A 26,445-nucleotide genomic window follows, 5' to 3' on the forward strand; every position below is an offset into this window, starting at 1 on the left:
ATTTCTACATTTCTTGCTTATTTATTGGCAAAAAAACAGCTTCCAGAGCAAAAAAAGAGAAATGTTGGTTTCAGAATTTAACAATTAAACACTGATAAAAGAGAAATGTTGGTTTCAGAATTTAACAATTAAACACGGATATCAGAATGTTTTGTTGAACTTTGACCCATATTCAACAGAAAAATGATTAACTTGATCATAACCACCAACTTCGTCCTTCTATATATAAAAAAGTGGACAATATGATACTAAATCTACAACAAAAAGATAAACTAATGGGGAGACATCTTCGGACCAGTCCAATAGGATTTTGATGGGTCGGTGGCAAAGAATGATCCTGGAAAACAAAAGTTATATAACTGAGTCAAGGAAGTTGGCAACTCATGTCAGTACTACTGTTACTATTAGGCTTGCTGTTGGGAAGTGGGTAACCAGTTTCTTGCGCAAAAAAAAAAAAAGTCAGGCAACTGTACAGAGAAAAGAAATCTGCCTACCCTTGAGGCCTTGACATAAAATGTTCAGGGTGCGCCTGCAGTCTTTTGAATTTGTTCTTTAAGAATGAGGATGCTCTGCCTCTGCTCTGGGGGCAGCATGGCGATCTGCTCTGGGGTCAGCTGCAGGACCTGCATGATTAGGGCCGCCTGTTGGGAACAGAAAGACATCGTCAACTTAGCTGCACTCACACATTTAAGAGATATTGTAAAGTCTGACTTTATTTTACCGTCTTAAATCAGATTATTATTAATTTTTTATCCAAGACCATTTCATGAGGAAGTTGCAACTGTTGCAAGCTTTCTCAAACATGACCTTTGTGACATTCTGTTTAAACACACCATCAACAGGCAATCCTACCATCAGATTGTATTTTTCAGATAGTTTTTCCCCAACAGAAAAGAGTACTATCACACTTCCATCAGGCTGGATTCCTATCCAGCTCATTACAATACACTGATGTCACACTCACACCCACCTTTTCATGGTCCTGTGACGAAACCTGGTTCTGTCCGGGGCTGAAACCGCCTCCGGACTGTGGAGGACCCCCCTTGATGACACACACACACACACACACACACACACACACACACACACACACACACACACACACACACACACACACACACACACACACACACACACACACACACACACACACACACACACACACACACACACACACACACACACACACACACACACACACACACACACACACACACACACACACACACACACACACACACACACACACACACACAGTTAGGGTAAGTTGGGGCGCAACATCTGTACTTTAGCTACATAGAAATGTCTATTTGTATGTCTCTAAATGTCTGTATGTCTTTAAATGTTTTGATGAATTGAACAATGTGGACCCTGTTGTAAACAAGTGTAATGCTTAATTGGGTCGTCCACTCACAGTTGACAGTCTTTGTATTGAGTTGGTGCTTAAAATGTACTGTAAATTCTACAAACTGTTAATAAATATTTCAATCAATCAAACACACTCAGTGGAGCCCGTAAGCCTCATTTACATAATAGGGATGCACCGAAAGGGAAATTCTTGGCCGAAACCGAATATAGGAAACAGTTATCTTTTTTCCTACCATTACTGTCATGGCCGTACCTTAAAGCTACCTGATTTATGGCAAAATAAATGGTTATGGCAAAACTTAAATAATAATCACTATTATGGGTCCATAAAACATTTATTCAGCTCTTTTTAATGCATTAATTGTATACACTATTCAGTGATATATTTTCTGCCTATTCGGGCCGAAACGGAATAGGCCAAAAATTACTTTTTAGCCATTTTCTGCCGAATACTACACTACATAATACTGTAGTATCGTGTAGTCAGACGATCAGAGATGGGATATGTAAATTCATGGAAAGGGCTTAGACACTGAAAAACAGGTAAGTCTTTGCATGGGATCTGTGAAGCTTAAGCTTAAGCTCACTTAAGATATCACCAGACGTATCAATAATATGCAGAGATCTGTGATTGTCTGGCAGCTCTGGCTATGCGAAACTGAGTGTATACCATGTCATCTGTCACCTATGTGACCATAGTGAAATCATGAGCTGTAGACATTACCGGTCTTGCAGGTGGAGGCACATTAGGACCCATGTTGTGGGGGCCAGGAGGACCTTGCATAGGACCCCTCTGTCCAGACACTGGCCCACGAGCATCCATAGCTCTGGGGTCACGACCTACAGAAATAAATGCTGAGTCAGTAATGGCTCGTACACACTACACGATATTTGCTGCGATTATGCTGCCGGGGACTATTTTTGGCCCTCGCAGACAAAACTCCCGATCTGACGCAAGATCAGGTTTTGCTCGCTGTGTGAAAGGCTCTGTGAGAAGATATAGCGCCGATAAAAGGATCTTGGTGAACTCTTGCTGTGTGTGATGCCTAGTCGGCTATCAATCGTTTAGTGTGAAAGCCACACAGATATAATGACAGTCGAGTTAAAAAAAAGACTCCTGTAGTGTGAAATACATAACGATCTGATGACTCGCCGACAACTCCCACAGTCTGTAGGGGCCATAATGCACAGCATAGTTAATATGGCATAGATACCAGAATCCAACCATTCGGGTCCTAGTGAAAACAGAGGTGTGTTCAGATTACATCTCTCAGAAACCATCACATTTAGGGAGCCATATGCACACCTCAGAATAATCACAGCTCAGGGTTGCATTAATTATGTTGCTCACATTCCAAGAGTTCCATTTTTATCTCCACCAGGAGATCATGCATTCGCCCATCTGTGTGAGCATATGTGTAGCGGCAAGAAACCTAGATGCTATAATGCTATCTGGCATCTAGAGTTGCAATACCAACCCTTGACAGCCGATTGATTGAAACCGAAAATTCCTATCCGATTGTATTAAACAACGTTAAACTCACCGATATTGCAGCTGTACGGAAAGCGTGGGTTATCCTCTTTGTATCTGTCAAGTTTTTGTTTCATATAAATACACTGTATGAGCTACTTTATGTCAATAAAAGTCAATGGAAGCACTCGTCCTATTTAACATTATATTATGTGCAAATTCGAAACAGGACCGTTGAGTGATTTCCAAACTTGAAACATTTGGAAAGATTTTCACCTGCACAGAATATATTGACGGAAAATAAGTCATAAAATGTCTACAGTGGATTTTTATGAAACAAAAACTTGACAGTGAGTTTAACGTCATTTAATACAAGCAGATTTTCGGTTTCGGTTTCAATGAATGACAAGGGTTGGTATTGCAACTCTAGATGCCAGATAGCATTATAGCATTGCAGTTGTTTCTGGCTAGTGTTAGCGTATGTTTCTGTCCGCAGCTAATGTTGCACATTACTAGGCTGACCAGCGCTACGTTTCTTGTGCACAGTGTCAGCAGGCCAAGGACCTCAATTTAGAACTCTCAAATCAGTCATCAACAACTACCAGTATGTCATGTTTGGGAATTCATAATTGTGCAGCAATCGTCCCCAGTCCAGGATAAGCATCCCATCGTCCCTCCAGGCTATGGGATAAGAAATATTGAATTCTAGGACAAAATGTGGACATTGATCATTATCATTGATTGACTGATCGACCCTTTGGCGCTCATTAGGGCAGAGGGCTCTCTTGTTGTCTGGACTAGATGTACTATATTGGCATCCATATTAGTCATGTAACGATTCACTGAACTCACGATACGATTCATATCAAGATATGAGGTTCAAGATATGAGGTTCACGATACGATTTTTCACGATATTTTCCAGAAAAATTACCGTTTTTAAAATGTTTAACATATTTTTATTTAACTACATTGCAAAAGAAGTAGCATTACTTTTGACAGTGCAGAAACATAATTGCCTTCCTTGATGAGCATCAACGACCATCATCACCTGGGCACAGTCAGACACAGCTCCCCTATACAGTGCTCTACTACTGAAAGTGACTAATTTCTCTCCAAAAAGCACCATGATGGAATATGACTAGCCCCTAAAATAAAATAAAATATGATATATCGTTACATGCCTAATCCATATGCCAATACCAACTATGCATACGCCACAATATTCAGATGATAAAGTCAGCTCTTCATTTTATGTTTTATGTACTGTACTCTTGTATACATACATGTTTGTATGTACTGTATGTATACAAGAGTACAGTACATAAAACATCTTGAAGCTCAAATTTGTTGAATGTGATGAAACTGATTTTTTTTAAATAGCGTGTGCAGTGTAGCTTCTATTAAAAACCCAAATTGAAGTTTCCATTCTGTCAGACTTTGAATCAGTAGCGGTGGCACAGGTTACCTCGTGATTCCATTGGAGGACCCCGTTGTTGCTCCATCATAGGAGGCCCCCTGGGATCTCCCATCATGTTCCGGGGTTCACCCATAGGTGGGCCTCTCATGTCGTGTTGTTGCGGAGGTCCTCTCATATCTGGAGGCGGTCCACCTCCCATCTGGCCCATGTGCATGGGTGGTGGAGCCTGGAGCTGGGGCGGGGGCTGCTGGTGCTGAGGTGGTGGCTGTTGGTGCTGGTGCTGGGGCGGTGGGGCCTGGTGCTGGGGCGGTGGGGCCTGGTGCTGCTGGGGTGGTGGAGGCCCCATGTAGCCCCGGCTAGATGGATGGATACATACAAACAGAGTGAACTTACATAAACATAATACTAAAAATCATCTACTGTAGGGCTCTATGGGTTATTCTCTTAGTGATTATTACATTCTCCATGAATGTCATAATCCAGAAGCAAATTTTGATAGTACATTTTTTATATATATATATATATATATATATATATATCAACAAATTGACACAAAAACCATTAAGACATTTTATTTATAATAGACTATGGAAATTATTAAGCCCTATATTCTACAAGCTCACAGGTCACATGGAAAACAAAAATAACACCCGTGTGAAGTGAGCTCTTATTATACATCATCTCAACTGAATTCATGTGATTGGTCAGGCGATTTGCTCGTCTACATATGACAAATTTATGTCATATTTGGCAGACATTTGACCTAATTTCTCCTTTCATTGTCAATGGCAAATATTGAGATGTGTGGGGACAAAAGCTGTATATAGGAAAAAAATGCTTTTTCTGTGTGAACACAAACACGATGATTTGATTGGCTGATCACCCCATCGCGATGATTTGATTGGATGAGCATAGTACATAGAGGATAAAAGTGACGGCAGAAAAGTGAAGAAGAAGTGAAGTTCTTACTTTGGCTCTATGACCTCTCCAGTGACAGACAGCAGGGTTCCTCCTCGGGGGTCATTGGGACCATCTCCCAGCAGGCCTCTGGGCGGAATGCCACCAGGTCCTGAGAGAGAAAACATACATTTATTTAAAGGTATATTCAGTGATTTCACTTAATTCAAATATCACTTATTTTTTTGTTTTGTTGTGATAATCCTCCCTACTATAGAGTGTGCTGGCCATATAAGGAGTTCCTCCCTGTCCCCAGTTAACCCCTGGGGGTCAAAAAACCTTAGGTTTCGTTTTTGACTATCCTGATTGGACGAAAGGCTGGGTCCCACAGCCAAAAACGAAACCTAAGGTTTTTTGAGTGAAATCACTGAATATACCTTTAAAACACACATAACCACTGGATTCATTTAAATGCTCTAAATGTGCCATATATTTGTTCACACCACATCATCAAGGAAGGACATGCACCACCCCAGCCACCCCTACTACGACCACGGCCAGGCTTATCCGTCCCCAGGACTGAGAACTTTAAGCCGAGACCACCAGATTTCTGGAATAAGGGACTTTCTAGGCCCCACCCCTCTCCCACTGTTTATATTGTGTTTCGTTTCCAAGATGGCCGCGGCACCAGGAGGGGGTGGGGGGGGAGGTGAGCAGGCCGGGTCGACATATGCCCTTAAAGAGAAGAATGCACCATTTTTGCAACCTGATTCAATATTATGCCGTTTTCTGTTGAACCTGAAATCACTAAGAGGCAGCCCTAGGCTTCTGGAGACTGAAATGACTGCTACCAACTACCATCTTTCTCCGACCCTCACTGGAGCGAGCCTCAGAGCTCTGCCAAATAACAGACTCCAGCTCAGCAGTTCTGGTAATTTTACAGTAACTAGTGGGCTTTGGTGAGATTTCTCTGCTGACAAACTAATGAAGGGCTAATGCAGGGGATTTGTAGCAGTGCCACCAAAGTGGAGACGAATAATATTAAAAGAAAAGTGCTATCCAAAACAATACCTCATCCTCAATCAAATCGAATACATCAGCACAGAGATAATGAGCACAAAGGAAACCATGGTCAACAGATGTACAGAGAACTCATATCAGTCTTAGCTAGCCATTTCATGTAATGCTTAAAAACACAATACTTAAAAGCCTACATTTCAAGAGGTCAATGCTGTTATAATTCACTAAGGGTTTATTATAGTTCATGATTCATAGTAGCATTTTAACATCACTCATACAACTGATTTGAATTTACTACCAACTTATTTGCAGTGTTGATTTCGTCGACTAAAACTAAGACGAAAGATGTTCGTCGACTACCTCACTGACGAAAACGAAATGAAAACTAAGCTATGATGACTAAAACTAAGCCTAAATATACTGCCAATTTTGTCAACAAATAAAAACCAGACTAAAATGTTAGGAAGGGACTAGTGGACAAGAGATCCAGTATAAGTAATTTTACACTTGGTTGCATGCTGAAAATACAAGGCAACAACGTGTTGTAAGCTTGTAAGCTAAATCACCTGTAGATTTAGTCGACTGAAACTAAACTAACACTAAAACATTCCAGGTGACTAAAATGTGACTAAAACTAAATGAAAACTATTCAAGAGACCACAAGTAAAACTAAAATCAAAATTTGCTGCCAAAAACAACATTGCTTATTGCTTATAGGGAGGCAGTAGCTTGGGAGTCGAGGGTAGAGTAGCTGGTAGAGCAGCTGTACAAGCAGTACAAACCTAAGCATTAGTAGAGCTGGGTGGAAGAAAAAGAGCATGAGAAATGATCTGCCAGCACTGGCCAAATCTTCTATAGTGTCACTATTCAGTCATAAACTTAGCATGCATTAATGCTATTCACCTCCAATTATCTTGCTTCATAGAATCAAGATATAAATAACCCACTGTACTTAAAAGGATGACTTCAGCCATTTTTAAACCATCTTCATATAATTGGTCCTCGTGATATATGGTATATGGACAGTTGAGAAACCCGGGAAGGAATCCTAGCTATTCCTGGAAACATACAGAGAAAGGTCCTCTTCCGGCTCTGGGGTGAATGCTCTCAAGGGAGGGCAAGCTTCTGAGTTGGTGCTTCACAGAAGCTTCTGCGTGTGTCACAGAGCAGATGTTCGGAAAGATGTGCTGTGATTGGCCAGTAGTCACTCGAGTGGCAGCATGACGTAGCGTGCCTTCCGCACTTCGCACATCATGCATCAACTCATACTGGCCAATCAGAATGCCTGTGATTGGTTAGCTGATTTGCATATATGACGTAAGTTTTCCTTTCAACGTCAATGGCGTTTAATGTTTAATTTCTGTCATAAAAACTGAATTCTGACCTCATATCTCCGTTCATTGTCAATGGCAAAACTTGAGACGGGCGCGGACATAATTTAGCAGACATTTGACCGGAATTCTCTTACTGTGGTCAATGGCAAATCTTGAGACGTGTGGGGACAAAAGCTGTTTATAGAAGGGGCTAGCGCCACTTCAATATTACCTACTGTGGCTGCCACATGACATCACTGCTTAAAGTATGTTAGCGAATATTAAAAGTCCATAGACTTGGCTGCCACATGACGTCACAGATGATGCCGTTTTTTTACGTCATTAAAAGTCCAGACTTGGCTGCCATAGGACTTAATTTCTGAAAGCCAGACGTTGGAAGGGCTACCGCTCCTCAAAAATCGAAAATTTAACATCTTGTGTAAATAAAAAATGTCACTGGTAGGTGGGTTTCTAAAGTGTACACAGCCCTCCTATATGAGACAGATTATAAATACAAATTGTACATGTGAGGACCAATGATAAACCTAAAGATAGGTTGAAAATGGCTGAAGTCATCCTTAAAGTACTTGGCCATGGCAACAACCTGTCATTTGATCATGGCTGACATGCACCATGACCACCTTTGGAATACCAGGCTAAATCTTAAAACAGCATCTGTTTAGGCTGCAGTCAAGCCACGACACTCCTATGAATATGCATCTAGAGAACTTAGGCTGAACTGAGGAGTGTGGGTGATACCTTGAGGCCGCTCGATAGCAGCCTGCCCAGACGATCCTGTGGGAGAAAGCTGAAGGTTTCCTGAGCCAGCATTAAATTGAAAGGGACAAGAGACACGGCACTCAGAAATGCAGTACTGAAAGATTATTCCCAAGCATGGAGCCCCCCCCAAGAATGGAAATTCTCTCTCAACACATGCAGTTATGAGAAAGAGATGATTAAGAGATGACTGCTCAATCAGGTCAGTAGGGGGTAGATTAACAATGTTGAAACTTGCACACTATGCTATGGGTGACACCTAGTGGTCACAATAAGCCATGACAAGAACACATTGACATGTAAAGGATGAAAACGCACAAAAGCTTACATCTGAAAAATATGAAGAAATCGAAATAAGTCTAAAATGCTTCTTTTAGAAGATGTTTTTATATTCATATTTATTCATGACTATCCACATTTTCTATGGCATAATATAGCTTTTCTCATTCTTCTTTTCCCCAATAATACGTGTATATGAAGTCAGGCACAAAAATTGTCATTTACATAGACATGACTGAACACGTATAAGCAAGCATACATATGTAAAAACAGAATAACCGCTTCCCATCATCAATATATTATCACAGATAACACACTGTATTTCTGTAAAATATCTTCACCTATTCTTCAGTTTATTTCTCTTTATTACACACACACTAAACAGAAACCAGTTTCTCCATTTCTTCATTATGTGTTTTTCCATGACAGGCCATGTAATAGGACATGTACAGTATGTCTAGTTTTTCTAACATATGAGAAATGGAGAAATAGTCATTTAACTATCTTAATACCTTAGTTGGCACATTTAGATTAGATATAGGCATTTTGATTTATATAGCGCTTTTCTCCAAAGCGCTTTACATTGTATTTCCCATTCACACACAGAGGAAACCATGCAAGGCACCAAGCTGCTCATCGGGAGCCGTTAGGGGGTTCAGTGTCTTGCTCAAGGACACTTCAACACGTAGCCAGGATGAGCCTGGGATCGAACCGGGAACCTTCAGATTCCAAGACGGCCGCTCTACCTCCTGAGCCACTGTCGCCCCACTATAGATGTTTAATCTACGTCTACTACTAGGCTCAATTTGCCCGTAAATAATTTTGTTCTTACTGCATGAAAAGTATATACATATATATATATATATATATATACACACACACACACATATTTACGGCGAGAAACTGATGTTGGACTGGGAAATAAAATGGAGACTAAGTGCATAAGTGTATCACCACTTACTCATCACTAAGTTTAAACCATCAACCCTTTGGTGGATGATGTTGTCACAACTCAATTCCCAAATTGAATGCAGTTTGAGGCTTACCTGGTGGCCCTACAGGTGGTCCTTGTCCAGTCATAGGCCCAGGAGGAGGCTGCATGTTGGGGGGTTGCATCATCTGGGGAGCTCCATTCATATGCATTCCAGGCTAAGACATCATAAAGACCACATGAAGAGGTGGATTTACATAATCAACTGCACTGGTGTTGGGAGATGAAATACAACCACACCTTGTGCTATTGTTACATATTTATGTCTGATGAAGAGCATGAGAAAAGCAACACGTACCATGGGCTGTGGCTGGGAGGCAGGAACACTGGGTTGGGCAGGAGGTGGATTGACTGCGGGTGGCGCACTAGCCTGGGAGCTGGGAATCAGAGGCTGGACTGTAGTCTGACGGTGAAGCATTTTCTGTAACACAGTAGCCAAGTTCCATAGAAGTTACTTTGTTTTATACATCTCATGTGGTACAAGCTGGCCTGGCTTCAGAAATCACATGACATTCCTCACCCTATATGGGTTAATAATCACTAAATAATCACCAAATGGCTGCGGTTCTTTTGAATGTCGTTTATGTTAAGGAGGTAAGAAACTGTATTTGGTTATTTTTGTAGGTCAGAAATTATTTTTTGTTAAGCTCTTTTTTTTCTTTTTACTTTTTATTGAAATTTAATCAAACATACATGTAAACGAAACTACTATGACAAATTGACAATACATACAACAGAAACAAAACAAGACAATATACACACAAGGGGAGATATCTGCCTCTCTTCTCTAAGGGCCGATTCATACTCCTATTTTAGAGCCGAATAAAAGTCGGTTCGGCACTGTAGAGCCTACAATTTGACGTCATTTGAGGTTCGGGGGGGCGGGTACCGTCCTAAAGTCGGCTCTTCGGTGCTACTGAAAATTTCTGACGAGCCGAAATCATTTCGGCACTACAGCGCAGAAACAGCGGTAAAATAGGAGTATGAATCGGCCCTAATGATGATCATAATACATAAGTACCTCAAACAGGTGCATCTGCTTCTAATCTACAGGTTAAACAGATTTAACTGAATTTAAGACTTCAACTTGACCTCTAAAGCTGAATGTAATTCTCTCCATAATAAATATACTATAGATTAAATCAATCCATTCATTTATAGTTGGTAAAACATTTGTAAGCCACCTTTTTGTTAAGGCTTTTTTGGATGCCACCAGCAATACCCTCAGTAGATACTGATCCTGCTTTGCAAATTTAAGTCCTTCCAGATCTGCAAGATACATGGTTTTAAAATCAAAACGAATGTCAACACCAAAAACTGCTTCCAGGACACTGTGGACACACCAATGTTTTCCCACAGAGTCTCCAACAGTCCTGGAGTTTGTTTAGCTCTTTTTGGTTATCTCATTTGTGCTAATTTGCCCTTAATCCATATACCCATTACCTTATTACCAATATTATATTTATGAGACTAAAATTATTGTTATTTCCATCTAGTTCATAAATATTAGTTATTTTGTACTTTTTATCCTTTGTTTGTGTGGCTGCTTGGGAGTTGGGGAAGGCGCCGAAGGCGGGAGTGTCATTTTTATGTTGTCTCCGGCGCCCTAGACTGGGTCATAACAACAGTTGTGTAAAATATCTTAGCTTTCGCACCAGGGCAATCTCTGGGTCAACGATCCTCATGACCACTTGTGCCTGCAGCAGCGCATAAGCCAACTGAGGGTTCTGCAGAAGCATGTTCCTCGCTTCCTGGGGGCTGTTCTGCACACACAGCTAAAAAGAAATAGAAACAGAAATGTTACTTCTGGAAATTATGGAAATCGAAGAAAAACGGTACCAAGAATGTCTTACGGTGAATAAGCATTACCAGAGCTTTCATTATGAAAGGACGTTGAGGTTTTCTAGGGCTTGAACTTCCTGATAAATTGGACATTGGTGGAGGTGTACATAATCTAGAGGCTACATTTAGACCAAGGCTCTCTAATGGCCGCTACACACTGTAGGAGTTTTAAAGTTGCCGGCGAGTCATCAGATCGTTATGCATTTCACACTACAGGAGTCTCTTTTTTAAATCGACTGTCATTATATCGTTGTGGCTATCACACTAAACGATTGGTCGCCGAATAGGCATCACACACACTGCAAGAGTTCACCAAGATGCGATCCAGATAACTCTTTGTCTCTCTCCACACACACACACACACACACACACACACACACACACACACACACACACACACTTATCAACATTATTCAAGTGAAATGAGTTGGTTTTATAGACTATTTAACAGCAACATTGGGCTAATATAGCTTGCATGTACGACACAGGACAGGGATTTACCCAAGGAATAAAGGTTATATATTTATCATCTGATCATCTATCGATACAGTCGACACGACAGACAGTGTCAGTGAGCACAGCTGTCCTGTGCTCTCATTGGCTGTAATACAGGACTTCTCTGGACGCGATCGCAACCCATTTCATACTGTACGATGTCCAGTCGGCGACAGAGCCAAATATCAAACCTGCTTGATATTCAGAAACGGTCGGAAAGGCGTCGGCAAGCACTTTTATCGGCGCTATAACTTCTCGCAGAGCCTTTCACACATAGCGAGCAAAACCTCTGCGATCAAAGCCCGATCTTGCGTCAGATCGGGAGTTTTGTCGGCGAGCGCCAAAAATGGTCCCCAACAGCATAATCGGAGCAAATATCGTGCAGTTTGTACGAGCCATAAAATATGTACTTGGGATGAACATAAATCTCCCCTGGGATGCAGTTGGCACTTTTTTCACTGTACCCAAGATAGTAATGCGCCGGCGACGACCACAACTCATTTTGTCAGCCTTCTGATTGGTCCCTGACTGACTAACCAGCAGGCTCTTTCTGCCTTGAATTTGCTAAAACATCTTTTTTTTTAAAGAACAAAAAACAGTCACCATGCTGCATGGTGTTTAAAATAAGAATTGAGTGCACAGAATTATACGAAGCAACTGAAAAACATCCACATCCTCTCTCTCCATCCACTACATGGTAGTGGATGGAGAGAGAGGATTTTTGTCCAACCACGAAACGGCAACCAATGGGTGCGAAGAGGGCACAACCACGGGCAGGTCTTGACAAAGGGTGAATTGGTAATTCTACAAAGTGGGCGATGGGCATGAACTATGTTGATTGGAAACTATCACAGACACTTGTGCTGCATATTTGCTCCACTTTGCAAGATAGGACCCTAGTAGTCTTAACCTCAAAGACACAGTTGCTGCAATTAAATTACCAAATGGTGTACAATGGAAAGAAAAGGTTTAAAAACACCATTTGCTAATGAAATAACTAGGTGCACATTTATACTCATTATAGTACAGCGGCTAACAGCCATATTGTGAGAGAACCTTTCACTTGGTGATACAAGCGTGAAATTTGGCATGAACATGCCTCTGGGTCACCTCTTTAACTTTTTTAACCGAGCCAGCGAAAAATCAAGATGGCCGCCAAATAAAAAAGGCCTTTTGTGGCGGTTCTGGACAACCATGACCGGGTACTGCACTCCCTGTGGGTGTGTGGAACGTGTGTGTCGAATTTGAAGTCGGTGGGGCGAACGGTTCTCGGGTTACGTGGATTACAGATGTGCACACGCACACAAAATTCGTGCAATATAGCAGATCATTGGAACGGTTGTTCGCTTGGTGATACAAGTGTGAAATTTGGCATGAACATGCCTCTGGGTCACCTCTTTAACTTTTTTAACCGAGCCATCCAAGAATCCAATATGGCGGTGCTATTTCAACATGGCCGCCACATCTAAATGTTAGCCAAACAGTTAGCAAGCAATATCACACAAATAATATACAAGTTTCATATGCCCCAATCGCAAAGTTTGCTTGTTAAAGTTACAGACCCAAGTTAGTCCAAAGAGGACTGGCTATGAAATTGGCTTCTTAAAAGTTCTGCTCCCATTGGCAAGTGAGACATACACAAACACACAATACGTTGTAATAAAATTGCCTACAAAAAGTTAACTTCAGTTGATTATTTAGCCCCTTTAATAATACCAATTGATATTGTATTTTATATACAATACAATTTTTGTATACCGGTACCTTCATTTGCTTCATGAGTTCAAACATCTGTTCTGGGGGGAGACTAGCAACAGCTCTGCTGATGGACTCAGGCGCCTCATCAGGTGTGACATTTTCACCAAAAGGCGACTCAATAATGGGGGCTCCTGTTCCCAAACCTGTGCAAGACAAAATAACAATATTTACAGGATTCTGAAACTAAAGCAGATGCAAGTGATGCAAATTCCTATACACAATTCCAAAAACAGCCAGCATTAATAGAAAAAAATCACACCGTCTACTCTGAAGTAAGTGGTGCAACTCCGTGTGGGGGTCCCTGGAACTTCCAGACCCACAAGAATGCGCCCACGGTGCCGGCCCGGTTCCTGGCGAGCCGCACCCCGTCCGAAACGGTTCGAGAACTGACAGTTACCGTGTGTCCCTCTACTGTACTGTACGATATAGTACTGTACACATAGTGTGTTCTCTGCAATATTATATGCTTTAACATGACATGAGCGGGGGGGTGTGTGTGCTGTCGGGATTGGGGTGAGAGAGAGAGCGCTTTCGCTCATGTCGAGACCCAGCCCTCATTGACTCTGTTCAACAACAGACAATATTTAGAATGTAATCATTACAATGCACGCATGTCTATGTATTTTTAAAGTTGAAGGGTTTAATATATAAAGCTCGGATCCTCACGGGTAATTTCCGGTAACTGCATTTCAGAGTTCAGACGATCCGACCCAGACCCACGGCAATTTGTAGGGATGCACCGATCCGATACTCGTATCGGAGATCGGCGCCGATCCAGGCTAAAATTCTAGATCGGGTATCGGATCGGTGGCCGATCCATTATCCGATCCGATCCGATAATTATGTGTAATTACAGTATGAAAACAACTCTACCTCCTCTGTGACACAGCAGTGTAGTATTGACAGTATAACATGTGGAATGCAGCCAGGCTAGCCTGCGCACACATTAACCTGGTCTAATTGTTGCACAGTTATTTAATAAATAATTCAGTGCATTTATATCTGTGTTTGTTACATTTTGTTTTACAAAGTTGGGAAAGTAATGTTTAAGTCAAGCCTTGATGTTGCCTTACACAAAATAATGATTCCAGACTCCACACAGTGAGGCCTACAGCTTAATAGGTTATTACGTTTCTTTGTGGGGGGGTATCGGATCGGTACTCTGTATCGGCAGATACTGGACCCCCATGTATCGAAATCGGTATCGAATGCCAAAAAGCCGGATCGGTGCATCCCTAGCAATTTGGAATGGATCCGACCCTGCCCGAGGGACAAGTCAATATTTTGTGCCCGAACGGGCTCGGTTCACGGTTCGGCTCTCGGGTATTCGGTTCCGGATGGACCTGTGCTGCCCTCTACATCATATATACAGTTAATATGTATTATGTATGTGTGTGTTAGGCTGCACAACAGTGACACTTGGTTTTTAAAACGAACCAAATGCTATTTTCAAGTATCAAGTACAATTATGTGCAATTTTGGTTAATACTTCCTATAAAGCCCATGTCTATAATATATTATAACATACATGCATGCATTATAATCAGCTTATACACTGTATAATTATGGTTATTATAACCCCAGGATCATAATGCCTTATAACAATATTCATAACACATTAGAGCATTTTAAATGTCTTACACAGAGCTTGAAAATGTGATTTTAATTGATACGCTACCAAAATGTAATCTGTGCGACCTCTGAGCATTTGTGCAAAATGCAAATGCTGTATTTTCAAATTAAACTAGACAAGTTTTTGCCGTTTGTGCTTGTGCGAGCATGCATGTAGTTTCTCTAGGGCCTATGACTCTTCTATAATCTCTGCCTAGACTCTAGGCAGAGATTATAGAAGAGTCATAGGACAACGCACAGCTGGTATAGTGCAACAATTGAGTATTGCAGATTGTCTGGGCTAAGGCTTCGCGTAACGGTGGTAACCATGTGCAACCTGCAGCTACTTTGCAGCACCAAAGCACTTACTTTTGAGCTCCTCCTTGTTCTTCTCGCTGGCTGCGTTGTCGACACGGAGAGCCCTGCCACTGAACTCTCTCCCGTTCAGGTTGCGCATGGCACTGAGGGCTGTCTCTTGGTCTTGATATTCACAAAAGCCATAGCCCTTTGGTTTCCCAGTTTCTCTGTCATACACTAGTCTGGACATCAACAGATACACATACAACATGATCATACGCTTGATATAGCCCCACAAGTCAGAACCCAATGGTACTGAAGTTTCTGACATTTTTGAGACCCAGTAGCCATGGGGTCCTATTCCACCTCTACCCTGCCACCTGGTACGCGGACATAAATAAACAAATACCGTCGCATACGTTGTTTCTGCGCCGTTTGAGGGCTTATGTTCGTGTGAGTTATTCTGAATGTGTGAACTATATGTACCTATAAATACCGCTGCGAATTCTCCTGTGCCGCGGAAGCCGTTAAGTATTTTTAATCTTTGTTTGACCGATTTGGTCGCTTTGATTGTAAACTAGAGTTCACACATTCAGAAGCCCTCAAACGAACAGAAGCCCTCAAACATCGCAGAATCCACTTCATTTATGTCCGCGTTCCATCATTTCCATACGAAAACACATCACCGCACAGGGACCCTACGGGTCAGCCTGGTTCGGTTCGGATTGGGCTGACCCAGGGGGTTCCGAGAGGGGCTAACGCTTGATACAAACTCATGGAATTCAAATGAATGGTCCATTTCAAATTGTATGACAACTAGATATAGGCAGCTGAGGAGAGATGGCTCATCACAAATTTTAAACCATTGAGATTTCTTGTGGGATTGGGTTTCTTGTGGCATAAGAATGTACTTTAACCGGTATATGCAGCCTTCCATGTTGTGGGGGCATTTGATTTTACTGACAATGAATGTGACACTGACATTGTGGAATTACAAGTAGCCTACATTGAAATATTGTGTGTAGCATAAAAAATATGAATTGTGCATGTGTGTATCCCCTTAACTTACCTGAAACTGACAACAAGCCCCACTTCAGAAAAGATGTCTTTCAGCTGTTCTTCCGTGGCTTCATATGGAATGTTCCCCACTAAATTAAGTGTGAAATGTGCAGGTGACATTACTAAAATATAACATTTCATCCAAAATTATAAAGAATTGCTCGCCATCCCATCTCAAAAGCAACCTCGTTGTAATGCTAGCGGAACCTCATTTAGCCAGATAGCTAGCAGTATCCTTGTTTTACTTTAATGGTCCGCAGTGCCAAATTCAAGAAATGTCACACACACACAAAAAAACTAATATATATATTATATATATTACAAAAAAGTTAACGAACTTACCAAATACTGAGCGTAACGAACGATCAACTGCTGGATCTCTGGCTGCGGCAGCAGCGACTGCAGCTGCAAGATTCGCCATTTTGGGGACAGAAACAAAGGTGGCACAAGGAAATGTGCACAGACACAATATCCGCCTTCAAAACGGACCTATCCTTTCAACGCGACAGTGTACCATTGTACACTAGCGCCGAGACATTAATACACATACTTGACTGCAGTCACAGTCCAGAACAAGAAAGCAATATTGTGTCCTTTTAAAATAAAATGTCCTAAAACTTGGCGTTGGAAACAGTATCACACACAAATTAAAATGAAGAATAGACCACTGGGTGGTGCAAGTTCTTCTTGCGACTGCGACTACCAAAGCTGTCTGCGACTACCTGATGACTACCGCTACCAGCCTCCAGGTGGCGCAGGTGTTCGTGGTTACCTCTAATTATTACCCATACTGTATCGATAACATTATGCCAGCAAGGCTAAATGGCCCAAATGCCAACTTTGCCAAGGCTACGTTGTGTTCCGAAAAGGAAGAACCCGAGTTTGCATGAGTACCGGTAAGTATTTTATTAGTATTTATTGTTGTTATTATTATAGTAGTACAGTTTCACATGGTAGGTTGCACTAATTTCAACAGTAACTAAATTTAAACATAAACGTTACGTATGTCATGCACAGCAGCACAGGTGAGCATGATTTATTTAGCTTACATGATGAATAAAATTGCACTGGCCCAGTAGCCAACGTTAGAAGTATAAGTATTTATGTACGTCCTTGCAAAATGAATTAGAACTAAATTCAAATTAAGCTATCTAGCTTGAGGAGCAGGGCGACATGTTTGGGGCAGCTGCGACACTTCACTGTCACTGAACTCAATGGACACGGGCCGGCCGTGTCCATTGTTCTGTTCTCATTCAAATATCAGCCACAAGTTGCCACAAGAGAAAGCAAATGTATTCTGTAGTGTAAAGTGTTCTATAGTGTCAGTTTGTCAATAAAACAATGGGGAAAAACTGAATCTATTTCATCAAGTTTCCCCCAGACCCAGTAGCCTATTGTGTTTGCTATTGCAACTGTCGAATTTTGAACATATTATGTGAATATGTATGCTTTCTTGCGTTTCCACTTTAATTCACAATATGAAAACCATTGAATAAAGACTAGTGTTAGAATAGATGCATTTATGCTATAAAACGAACCCTCGGTCCCGATTCTGCCGATTGCCGAAAAGCAAAAAGTAATGGTTCCACTGGGGCTCGAACCCAGGACCTTCTGCGTGTAAAGCAGACGTGATAACCGCTACACTATGGAACCACTTGAGTAATCCGCTCGGATATGTTTGGTTTTATAGGTTATATGAGTCATGCAAGTATTGTATCTTGAAGTCCAGGAAATAAACGTTGGAAAAATGCAGGCTGTATTTCGCGTAGCCTACTGTCTTGCAAGATGTTGGCTTCGTTTGTCTAGCCGATTATACGCAGATTGAGAACGTGAGTTATGAGAAAGTGCATGTGGGGTTTCAGTTGCCATCGAGTTGTTAGAAGTTAGAACTAGATACGTTAAAAAGTATCTGTTATTGTAATAAAGCATAGGACTACATGATAGTGATTAGTGAGATTGATTGATTGAAATATTTGTCATTAACAGTTTGCAGAATTACAGTACATTTCAAGCACAACTCAATACAAAGACTGTTAACTGTGAGTGGACGACCCAATAAAGCTTGTTTACTTGTTTACAAGAGGGTCCACCTTATTGTTCAATTCATCAAAACATTTAGAGATGTACAAATAGACACTTCTAATATTGCCAAAGAAGCACAGATTATTGGCGATTGCGTAAGGAAAGCAGCACGCTCGCGCTGCGGTGATGTGTATGACACAATAACTGCCTGACGTCTGCCAGCGACAAAACTCTAGGGGCAATCTTATTTTATCCTATAACTGGGTGTAGGTGTAGGGCAACATGCCAGGGCTGAGTGTTCAGCTCCAACTCAGTTAGTGAAGAGAAGACCACTTTAGGTAATTAGAGTTAGCCAACTATTTCATTTAAATTGAACAGACAGACAGGCAGGCAGACAGACAGACAGACAGACAGACAGACAGACAGACAGACAGACAGACCTTTATTAATCCCAGGGCGGATTCGGTTATCAATAGCAATTACAGCAGTAAAGGGAGACACAACAGACATGACAGGAAAAACACCACAGATAATCTTTTTCTAAATGCCAGTCACTTTCTACACTAGCCTACTACTGTAAGTGATTGTGGGATTCAACAAAATGATTAATTGTTGACATAATATTAATATTATGCATATTTTTGAGGGTCGCCGCCGCCAACCCCTCCAACATCTGGCTTTCACTCGTGACGTCATGTGGCAGCCAAGTTGATAGTCTTTTAAAGGACATATAACATAAAATTCTACTTTTTCAATTTCTTTTGTGTTTTTGGGGCTCCCATATGTGTTTTCTATCCCCACAAATAACCAATTTTGAACAATCAGGCTTTCATATCATATGGGTGTTTTAATGGAAATTGCTCTCAGGAACAGCTCAACTGATTTTGGCCTCATCGTGATGTCATCAATGTCACCCTACTTATATAATTCCTCTCTTTTTCAGTCTTCAGTTCCAAATTTGCATGTCCACTTTGTTTACAATGTCCACCATTGTTGATATTCCAAGCTGGCATGGAATGGAAACAAGCCTGGGTTTAGCTAGCATCAGTATTATAATGTCTCAAATATTAAATAATCTGCATATCAGCACCCCACCACCTGTGGTACTGCAGCTAAACTGCTTTCAAAGTCCAGAAAGAAATGACAAGGCCTGGTTATATCAGAGTGGTGATTGAGGCTCAAACCATTAGAAATAAATTTGAGGGACATGGACAATATGATATTAAATATTAAAAGCAGTTTTAAAATGCATGTTATTTGCGCTTTAATGTTTGCTTTAAGCAGATTAATATAATGCTTTTCTAAGTACCCAAAGTCACTTTACATAAGAAAAGGAACCAACTTTATAACGAAAAAAAGAAAGAATTGTACTATTGTGGGAATTGCTTTTCCACCTTCCATTGAAATGACGTGGTCCTTTGCCTATGTACATTTCTGGAGCAGTGCCCTATTAAAATATATTTTCTCTCAGTGGTTAGACTTAGAATTAACCCCTGGCCTATACTGTATAATGTATTATGATGCATTTGTTGTTACCAAATGTTGGTCATGTACCATCAGGACAGTACCTCGTCTGTACTATAGTGGGAATTGCTTTTCCACCTTCCATTGAAATGATGTGGTCCTTTGCCTATGTACATTTCTGGAGCAGTGCCCTATTAAAATATATTTTCTCTCAGTGGTTAGACTTAGAATTAACCCCTGGCCTATACTGTATAATGTATATGATGCATTTGTTGTTACCAAATGTTGGTCATGTACCATCAAGACAGTACCTCGTCTGTACTATAGTGGGAATTGCTTTTCCACCTTCCATTGAAATGACGTGGTCCTTTGCCTATGTACATTTCTGGAGCAGTGCCCTATTAAAATATATTTTCTCTCAGTGGTTAGACTTAGAATTAACCCCTGGCCTATACTGTATAATGTATATGATGCATTTGTTGTTACCAAATGTTGGTCATGTACCATCAGGACAGTACCTCGTCTGTATGCAAGTGACAACTATATACATCTTTCACTCTTAAATATAGAGGAGAGAGAGAGAGAGCTGAGAGAGAGAGAGAGATGTCTGCTAATTCCCCCACACAGTAACTGTCATTTCTTGACCGGTTCGGACGCGGGGCGGCTCGCCAGAACCGGGCCGGCACCCTGGGCGCGTTCCTGTGGGTCTGGAAGTTCCACCACTCAGTTCACACGGGTGTGATTCTTAGATACTATGGCAGCCTATGGGTTAAGATGGCCCTCTCCATGCCATGCGTACGGTCAATGGTCAACTATTAGCTCTGCAAAGAGACCTTGTTTACACTACAGTACTTGTCCACTATGTCCTCATGCTTGGCAGTCTTTCTCTGGACCTTATATTGGCCTAATCATGACTTCAGTAGTCATTATTAGGCCATTTTGCACTGTTCTATGCAGACAACTTGACACCTGTTATCTCACGTACAGGTGGGTGACAACCTTACATTGTCGCTGATTAAAAATTCATCATGATTTGCCTCATGATTTGCCTCCCTAGAGCTTTTTTGTAGTTGTTGCAAAAGCATGTTGTAACACAGACATGACTCTACGTACCTACCTGCTCAGCCAGCCTCAGAATTTGCAGTGTTTGGTGTGCTTGCTAAGGAAACACGACACTGTCACACCTCAGGTTTGTTGGAGAGAGTGCAGCAGCTTCAAGTTCCTCCCCGTTAACAATACACAGAGGTATAATATGTTAAACATAAAAAAAACAGTATCTAAGATGATGAATTCACAAAATGTGGAAAATAGAATTCACAAGGAGTTTGGTACCGATCGATGAGGTGGTTTGCAAGCTTGCCGCAGATGGACAGGCAGACGGACGTATGGATGGATGGACGGACAGGTGGTCCTAGTCTAAACAGTTCCACCCGTAGGTCCTTAAAAGAAAAACAAGACAGGGTCTAACAGAAGGAGGATGTAAGGGATTAGGGTCATATCCGCGACACACAGTAAAAGTTGTGGTGTTAAGTTTAGTTTAGTTTAATTTTCATTTAGAGTGTTAATGTATTTATGTTTATTTCTGTAAATTGTACTTTGTGAGTTGTTGTTGATGGGAGGGGGTGGTGGAAGGCAGGTGGTGGGTGAGATACTGTGCATACTGCATACAGTATCTGTTTGCAGAATAATGTAAACTACTTTTTTTTATGGTGAAAGATCATAGATTGTTTTTGTCTGAATAATGTGTAGTGTGGTGTCCGAAATGTGTCTCATACATACAGTAGAAATAACTTCCTATGTGAGTAGGGAGTAGTGAATGAGTTATAGTTACTGTTAATGTTAAGTTGTGAGATATCTTGTGTGAAAACTGATTTTTTTACTTTTAGCACCTCATTGTCAATTGTCATGCTAGAGATGGATCATGGGGTCACTCAAATGGTTATGGTTCATTCACCAGGGAATATGAATGCACTCAGTGTGTTTCATAGCAATCAGCCTATTTGTTGAAATGTGGGCATATGGTTGAAACTAGAGGAAAATCCTGGATAGCATGAATGTGCTCAGAACATTTCATGGCAATTCAGCCAGTGGTTTATATGTTATTTGGGATCAAAGTGCTGGACAGACAGATGGACCAACATTGCCAATTTGCCATCATGAAGCCACACCGCTAGTGGGGATAACATCTGGTATTCCTCCTGTGTTTTGGAACAAGATAACGTTTGGTTTAAATGTGGCTAGTGAGTTTCAATAACTACAGCAATTCACTTTGGCCTATATGATGTTATTGTCATAAACCAGCAATAGTATTGTTAGAAAGTCAAATGTCATTGTTTAATTAATAAACCAATAGATGCTTGAAATAGCTGCATGAAACCTTTTTGGATGCATCCAACAGTCACTGACAAAACGGTTTGCTGTGTGTCCATGGGTTATTTTAAAATGTATATAACCTAATTTCCATATGAACGGTTTCATTGATAGTAATTACTCGTGTAATCACTGTAACTGTAACTAGTGTTAACATAGCCAGTGGCAGGCACTTTGCATTCACCTGGATCTTACTCAGTCCACCATCTAGAAAGTGAAGAAGTGCATTACAACTGAGTGAGTTTATAGCAAGGGACATTCCATGCACTATCAAACACAATGAAATCATCCCTACCATTCTACACACCACAGCGACCCCAGCTGGACAACCAGAACCCAATTTGAATTACAATGGTCACCAATGTAACTGCTGGCAGGGAGGGGAGAGGGATGGTGTTCAGTACTTCGTCCTTGACATAGTTTGAACTGCAAACCCTCTGCTCACCTACATTAGTGTATTATATTAATATGTTCCGTCTTATCCACATTTATACATGAAAAGGAGACCCCTTATTCGTTGTTGCCGAAGATAACCCAACCGAGGGTCAGCATATATACCATAGGGGCAGACTGAGGCAGCCGGGAGCAAGGAGATACTGACAGCAACAATAAATGCTGGACAATTTGTTTATCAAACAACCACAGCCATAGGCTATTTATTCAAAAGCACAATGATAAACAGTTACATTTAATGAATCTATATGAATATTACTGTCAATGAAGAACTGCCCCAGTGAATGTCCAAATGGATTTCTAGACAGTATGGGGAGAGAGTTGGCTGAGAATATGGCAGGCATAGGCCTACTGGTGGTGGCACTGGATGATGGGGTCTTCAAATGTCGCTGCCCTTTTTCTGCTACTTTATGCGTTTTTATTCTTTTGGACCTGTATAAGCTCCAACAATGTGATGTCTCATCAGCTTTGAATTATATACCATATCCACAGTATGTTTAGCAGACAATTTAGTTCATGTTTGTTCCTTCCACCGCGAGTTCGCTCACAGTGACAGTCCAGTTCTTGATGGCCCTTTAGCTTGCACTAATTAGTCAGCTTCCATATCAGGGCGACAGGACCACAATGGAAAGAAGCCTTAGGGCTTTATTGTGTTTTATCCACAATGTTATTGTGTGTGCTGTATGTGTGGAAGTGCTGATGTTCCCTTTCCTTTTATCACCAAATAAATGCAATCGATCAATCAGCCCAGGGAAAGTAATGGTTATGTGATAATATGTGATATCATAGGGGTTGAAATCCACTGTGTGCATCTGGTTTGGCCAAGTGGCTATACAAACAGAATTGCCACTGCATGAACTCCTACATGCTGGGGCGGAGTGTTAAACGGAGTAGTAGGAGGAGTAGGTTTCTTGGAACAGTGGAAAAGCGCATCACCGCATGCCTGGCTGACATCTCACAGTAGATGTCTTCTCACCACCTCAAGCTGAACTCAGACAAGACTGAGCTTCTCTTCTATTTCCACAATGTGGACTTCGGTTCCAACAGCTAAGAACCTTGGTGTTGTCCTGGACACTGGACAGTCAGCTCTCATTCAAAGCACACATTACAGCAGTCACTCAATCCTGTAGTTTTATACTCTATAACATTCGAAGGATATAGACCCTTCCTCACCTAGGAGTCAGCCCAGCTCCTTATCCAGACATCAGTCATATCAAAAGTTGACTATTGTAACTCTCTCATTTCTGGCCTACTGGCATGTGCACTTGGGAGTTGGGACCGTACCCAAAGCCTCTCCAGAACGCCGCAGCACGCTTGGTCTTCAGCCAGCCAAAATTCTCACATGTCTCCCCCCTTCTCCGCTCCCTCTATTGGCTCCCAGTTGCTGCCCACACAGAGAAACTCTGATGCTGGCCTTCAAAGCAACCAAAGGTATGGTTATGGTACCCGTACCCCCATATCTTCAAAGACCCTATACAAACCGCCCTGTGTGCTCAGATCAGCCAACACAGGGAGGCTGGCAGAACATTCACTAAAATAGCCATAGAACATTGATTGATTGATTGATTGACAAACTGTTTGCAGAATTACAGTACATTTCAAGTACAACTCAATACAATAACTGTGAGTGGACGACACCATAAAGCATTACACTTGTTTACAATAGGGCCCACCATTGACCAACATTTACTATGCTTCACACGTCCCAGACTCTTCTCCCTTCTGGCTACAAAACTATGGAATGGACTTTCCCATTGAACTGCAGACTCACTCCCAATCTTCCGCCGACCACTATAGTCTGTAAACCCACCTCTTTAGGCTCTATCTTAGCCCATAGCTGGCGTAGCACTTGCCGTAGCACTTGCACTAGCCTCGATTACGTAATTTAGATAGCATTTTATGTAGACATAGCACTTACTGTAGTAATAGTCTTACTGTACAGAATTTCTACAGTTTCTAGATTTTCTACAGATGCTAGGTTCTTGATTATTTTGTTTCATGTAGGCTATTTGATGTATTGCCATTGTTCTTGCTTACTGTAAATCGCTCTGGATTGAGCATGCTAAATGCCTAAATTGTAAATTGTAAGATGGAGACACTACGTCCACCATGTGGGGGCTCCTTGCTGACAGATGAACCAGATACAACAGTGGGATATTATCAGAAAGGAGGTAAATATACAGCGGTCCGGGCACCTAGGCTGCTAATCCAGCGTGTCGCGGCGAGTCGCGGGTTTGACTCCCGATCCCGACGACCTTTGCTCCCTCCATTTCCTGCATGTCACTATACTGTATAGTGGTATAGGCACTATATCCAATAAATGCAAAAAGAAAATCTTACAAAGAAAGAAAGAAATTAGGTAAATATAATCAGATACTCTAGATTTATAGAGTATTGTTAATCGTTAGGCAGATATTTCTTTAAACAAGATGTTTAGATTTGTATTATCGTGAGAATGATGGCTTCCATTATCGTATTGCAACTTTTCAGGACTAGAAAGCCTGCAGTTTCTATTAGCTTGGATTCCCCATTGATGATGTCACGGACGGGTTTCTGAACTGCCCACAGCATGAGACACACTGAGTAGAAAAATAATTGTGCCATTTTATCACGATTATTAGTGAGGACCTATTATATGAAGATACCGTATTGAAAAGTGGTGAAGTGGTCCTTTAAAATATAGGCTACTACAAAATGAATGCTCTGTTAAAGTTTGTGCTGTTAATTGTATATGAGGAATTATTATAGCCTCATAATTAAAACATAATTAAAGCATGCCCTTCTGTAGGTCAACCAAACTGAAGCCCAAAATGAAATTTACCTGAACCTCAACATGAAGATTCATAATTTCGTATTGAAATCTGAATTGTTGTTTCTTTCCTTCCTATAACTAACTGGTGAGGGTCTGACCAACCATGATAAGCAATTGCTGTTATTAGATAAAATGTCTGCTTATCACTGATAGATTTAAAAGTACTCCATCAGCATATTCATTTTTCTGTTTGTATAAAAGCATCTATCTAATAATCTCCATCTGTTTTAGGCATGATCCCCTATTTTTTAATAACATTCTTTACTGAATTTTTATGTTTTCACATAAAGATGAATCAAATGTATACAGAAAAAGTGAGACAAACTAAATTAAAAGCACAATACGGCATGATCCCATTTTAATGAAATTAGTGTTCAATATCATAAACGCTATCAATATTCCACTACCCGTTTTACATCTCTTGCAGTCAGAATATGCACCATCGGTAGTGAAAAGGTAGGCTCTAGTGAGTCTAGTCTGCTTTGAGAAGTTGAGAAATTGTCTTTCCGACTCCAATGAAGTCACAGACACGATACTACACCGGCCTAGTCCATTTGTTATTCACCTGTAGGGCTTTACCCGGCGCTAGGACCCAGGGTGCGCGATTTTCATCTCCAGCTGCTGCAGACTGAAAACTGGCAATAAGGGAAGATCGCGAGGAGGACAAGCCAAAATTGCATACTGTATTTCATTCTACTTTCAAATCATATTCTTTAGCCCTGTACGG

General features: G+C 41.2%; 1 protein-coding gene across 2 annotated transcripts; it reads right to left on the reverse strand.

Moving 5' to 3' along the window:
- Position 1: 1 nt before the first annotated feature.
- On the reverse strand, positions 2-17,024 carry cstf2 (cleavage stimulation factor, 3' pre-RNA, subunit 2). 2 transcript variants are annotated; one of them, XM_083785310.1, is made up of 14 exons: positions 16,940-17,024; positions 16,608-16,686; positions 15,611-15,780; positions 13,637-13,773; positions 11,191-11,310; positions 9,834-9,956; positions 9,591-9,693; positions 8,248-8,307; positions 5,228-5,327; positions 4,307-4,614; positions 2,093-2,208; positions 971-1,042; positions 495-641; positions 2-337 (listed from the first exon to the last, which is right to left on the reverse strand). In XM_083785310.1, the coding sequence occupies exons 1-13, from the start codon at positions 17,016-17,018 to the stop codon at positions 519-521; spliced, it is 1,590 nt and encodes a 529-aa protein (XP_083641436.1). In that variant the 5' UTR covers positions 17,019-17,024; the 3' UTR covers positions 2-337; positions 495-518. The 2 variants fall into 2 exon arrangements, with proteins under 2 accessions (XP_083641436.1, XP_083641437.1); XM_083785311.1 differs by lacking the exon at positions 8,248-8,307.
- Between the last annotated feature and the right edge of the window lie 9,421 nt (positions 17,025-26,445).

The sequence above is a fragment of the Protomyctophum parallelum genome (assembly GCF_964188405.1).
Source record: "Protomyctophum parallelum genome assembly, chromosome: 16".
Classification (NCBI taxonomy): domain Eukaryota; kingdom Metazoa; phylum Chordata; class Actinopteri; order Myctophiformes; family Myctophidae; genus Protomyctophum; species Protomyctophum parallelum.

What these genes read in the sequence shown, in the direction of transcription:
- cstf2 (XM_083785310.1), bottom strand. Translation starts at nt 17,018, where the DNA reads ATGGCGAATCTTGCAGCTGCAGTCGCTGCTGCCGCAGCCAGAGATCCA. An exon ending in GAACAAGGAGGAGCTCAAAA is followed by an intron (nt 13,774 to 15,610) that starts GTAAGTGCTTTG and finishes TGTCTTGCACAG; the next exon opens with GTTTGGGAACAGGAGCCCCC. An exon ending in TGCCTCCACCTGCAAGACCG is followed by an intron (nt 1,043 to 2,092) that starts GTAATGTCTACA and finishes TGTGTCATCAAG; the next exon opens with GGGGGTCCTCCACAGTCCGG.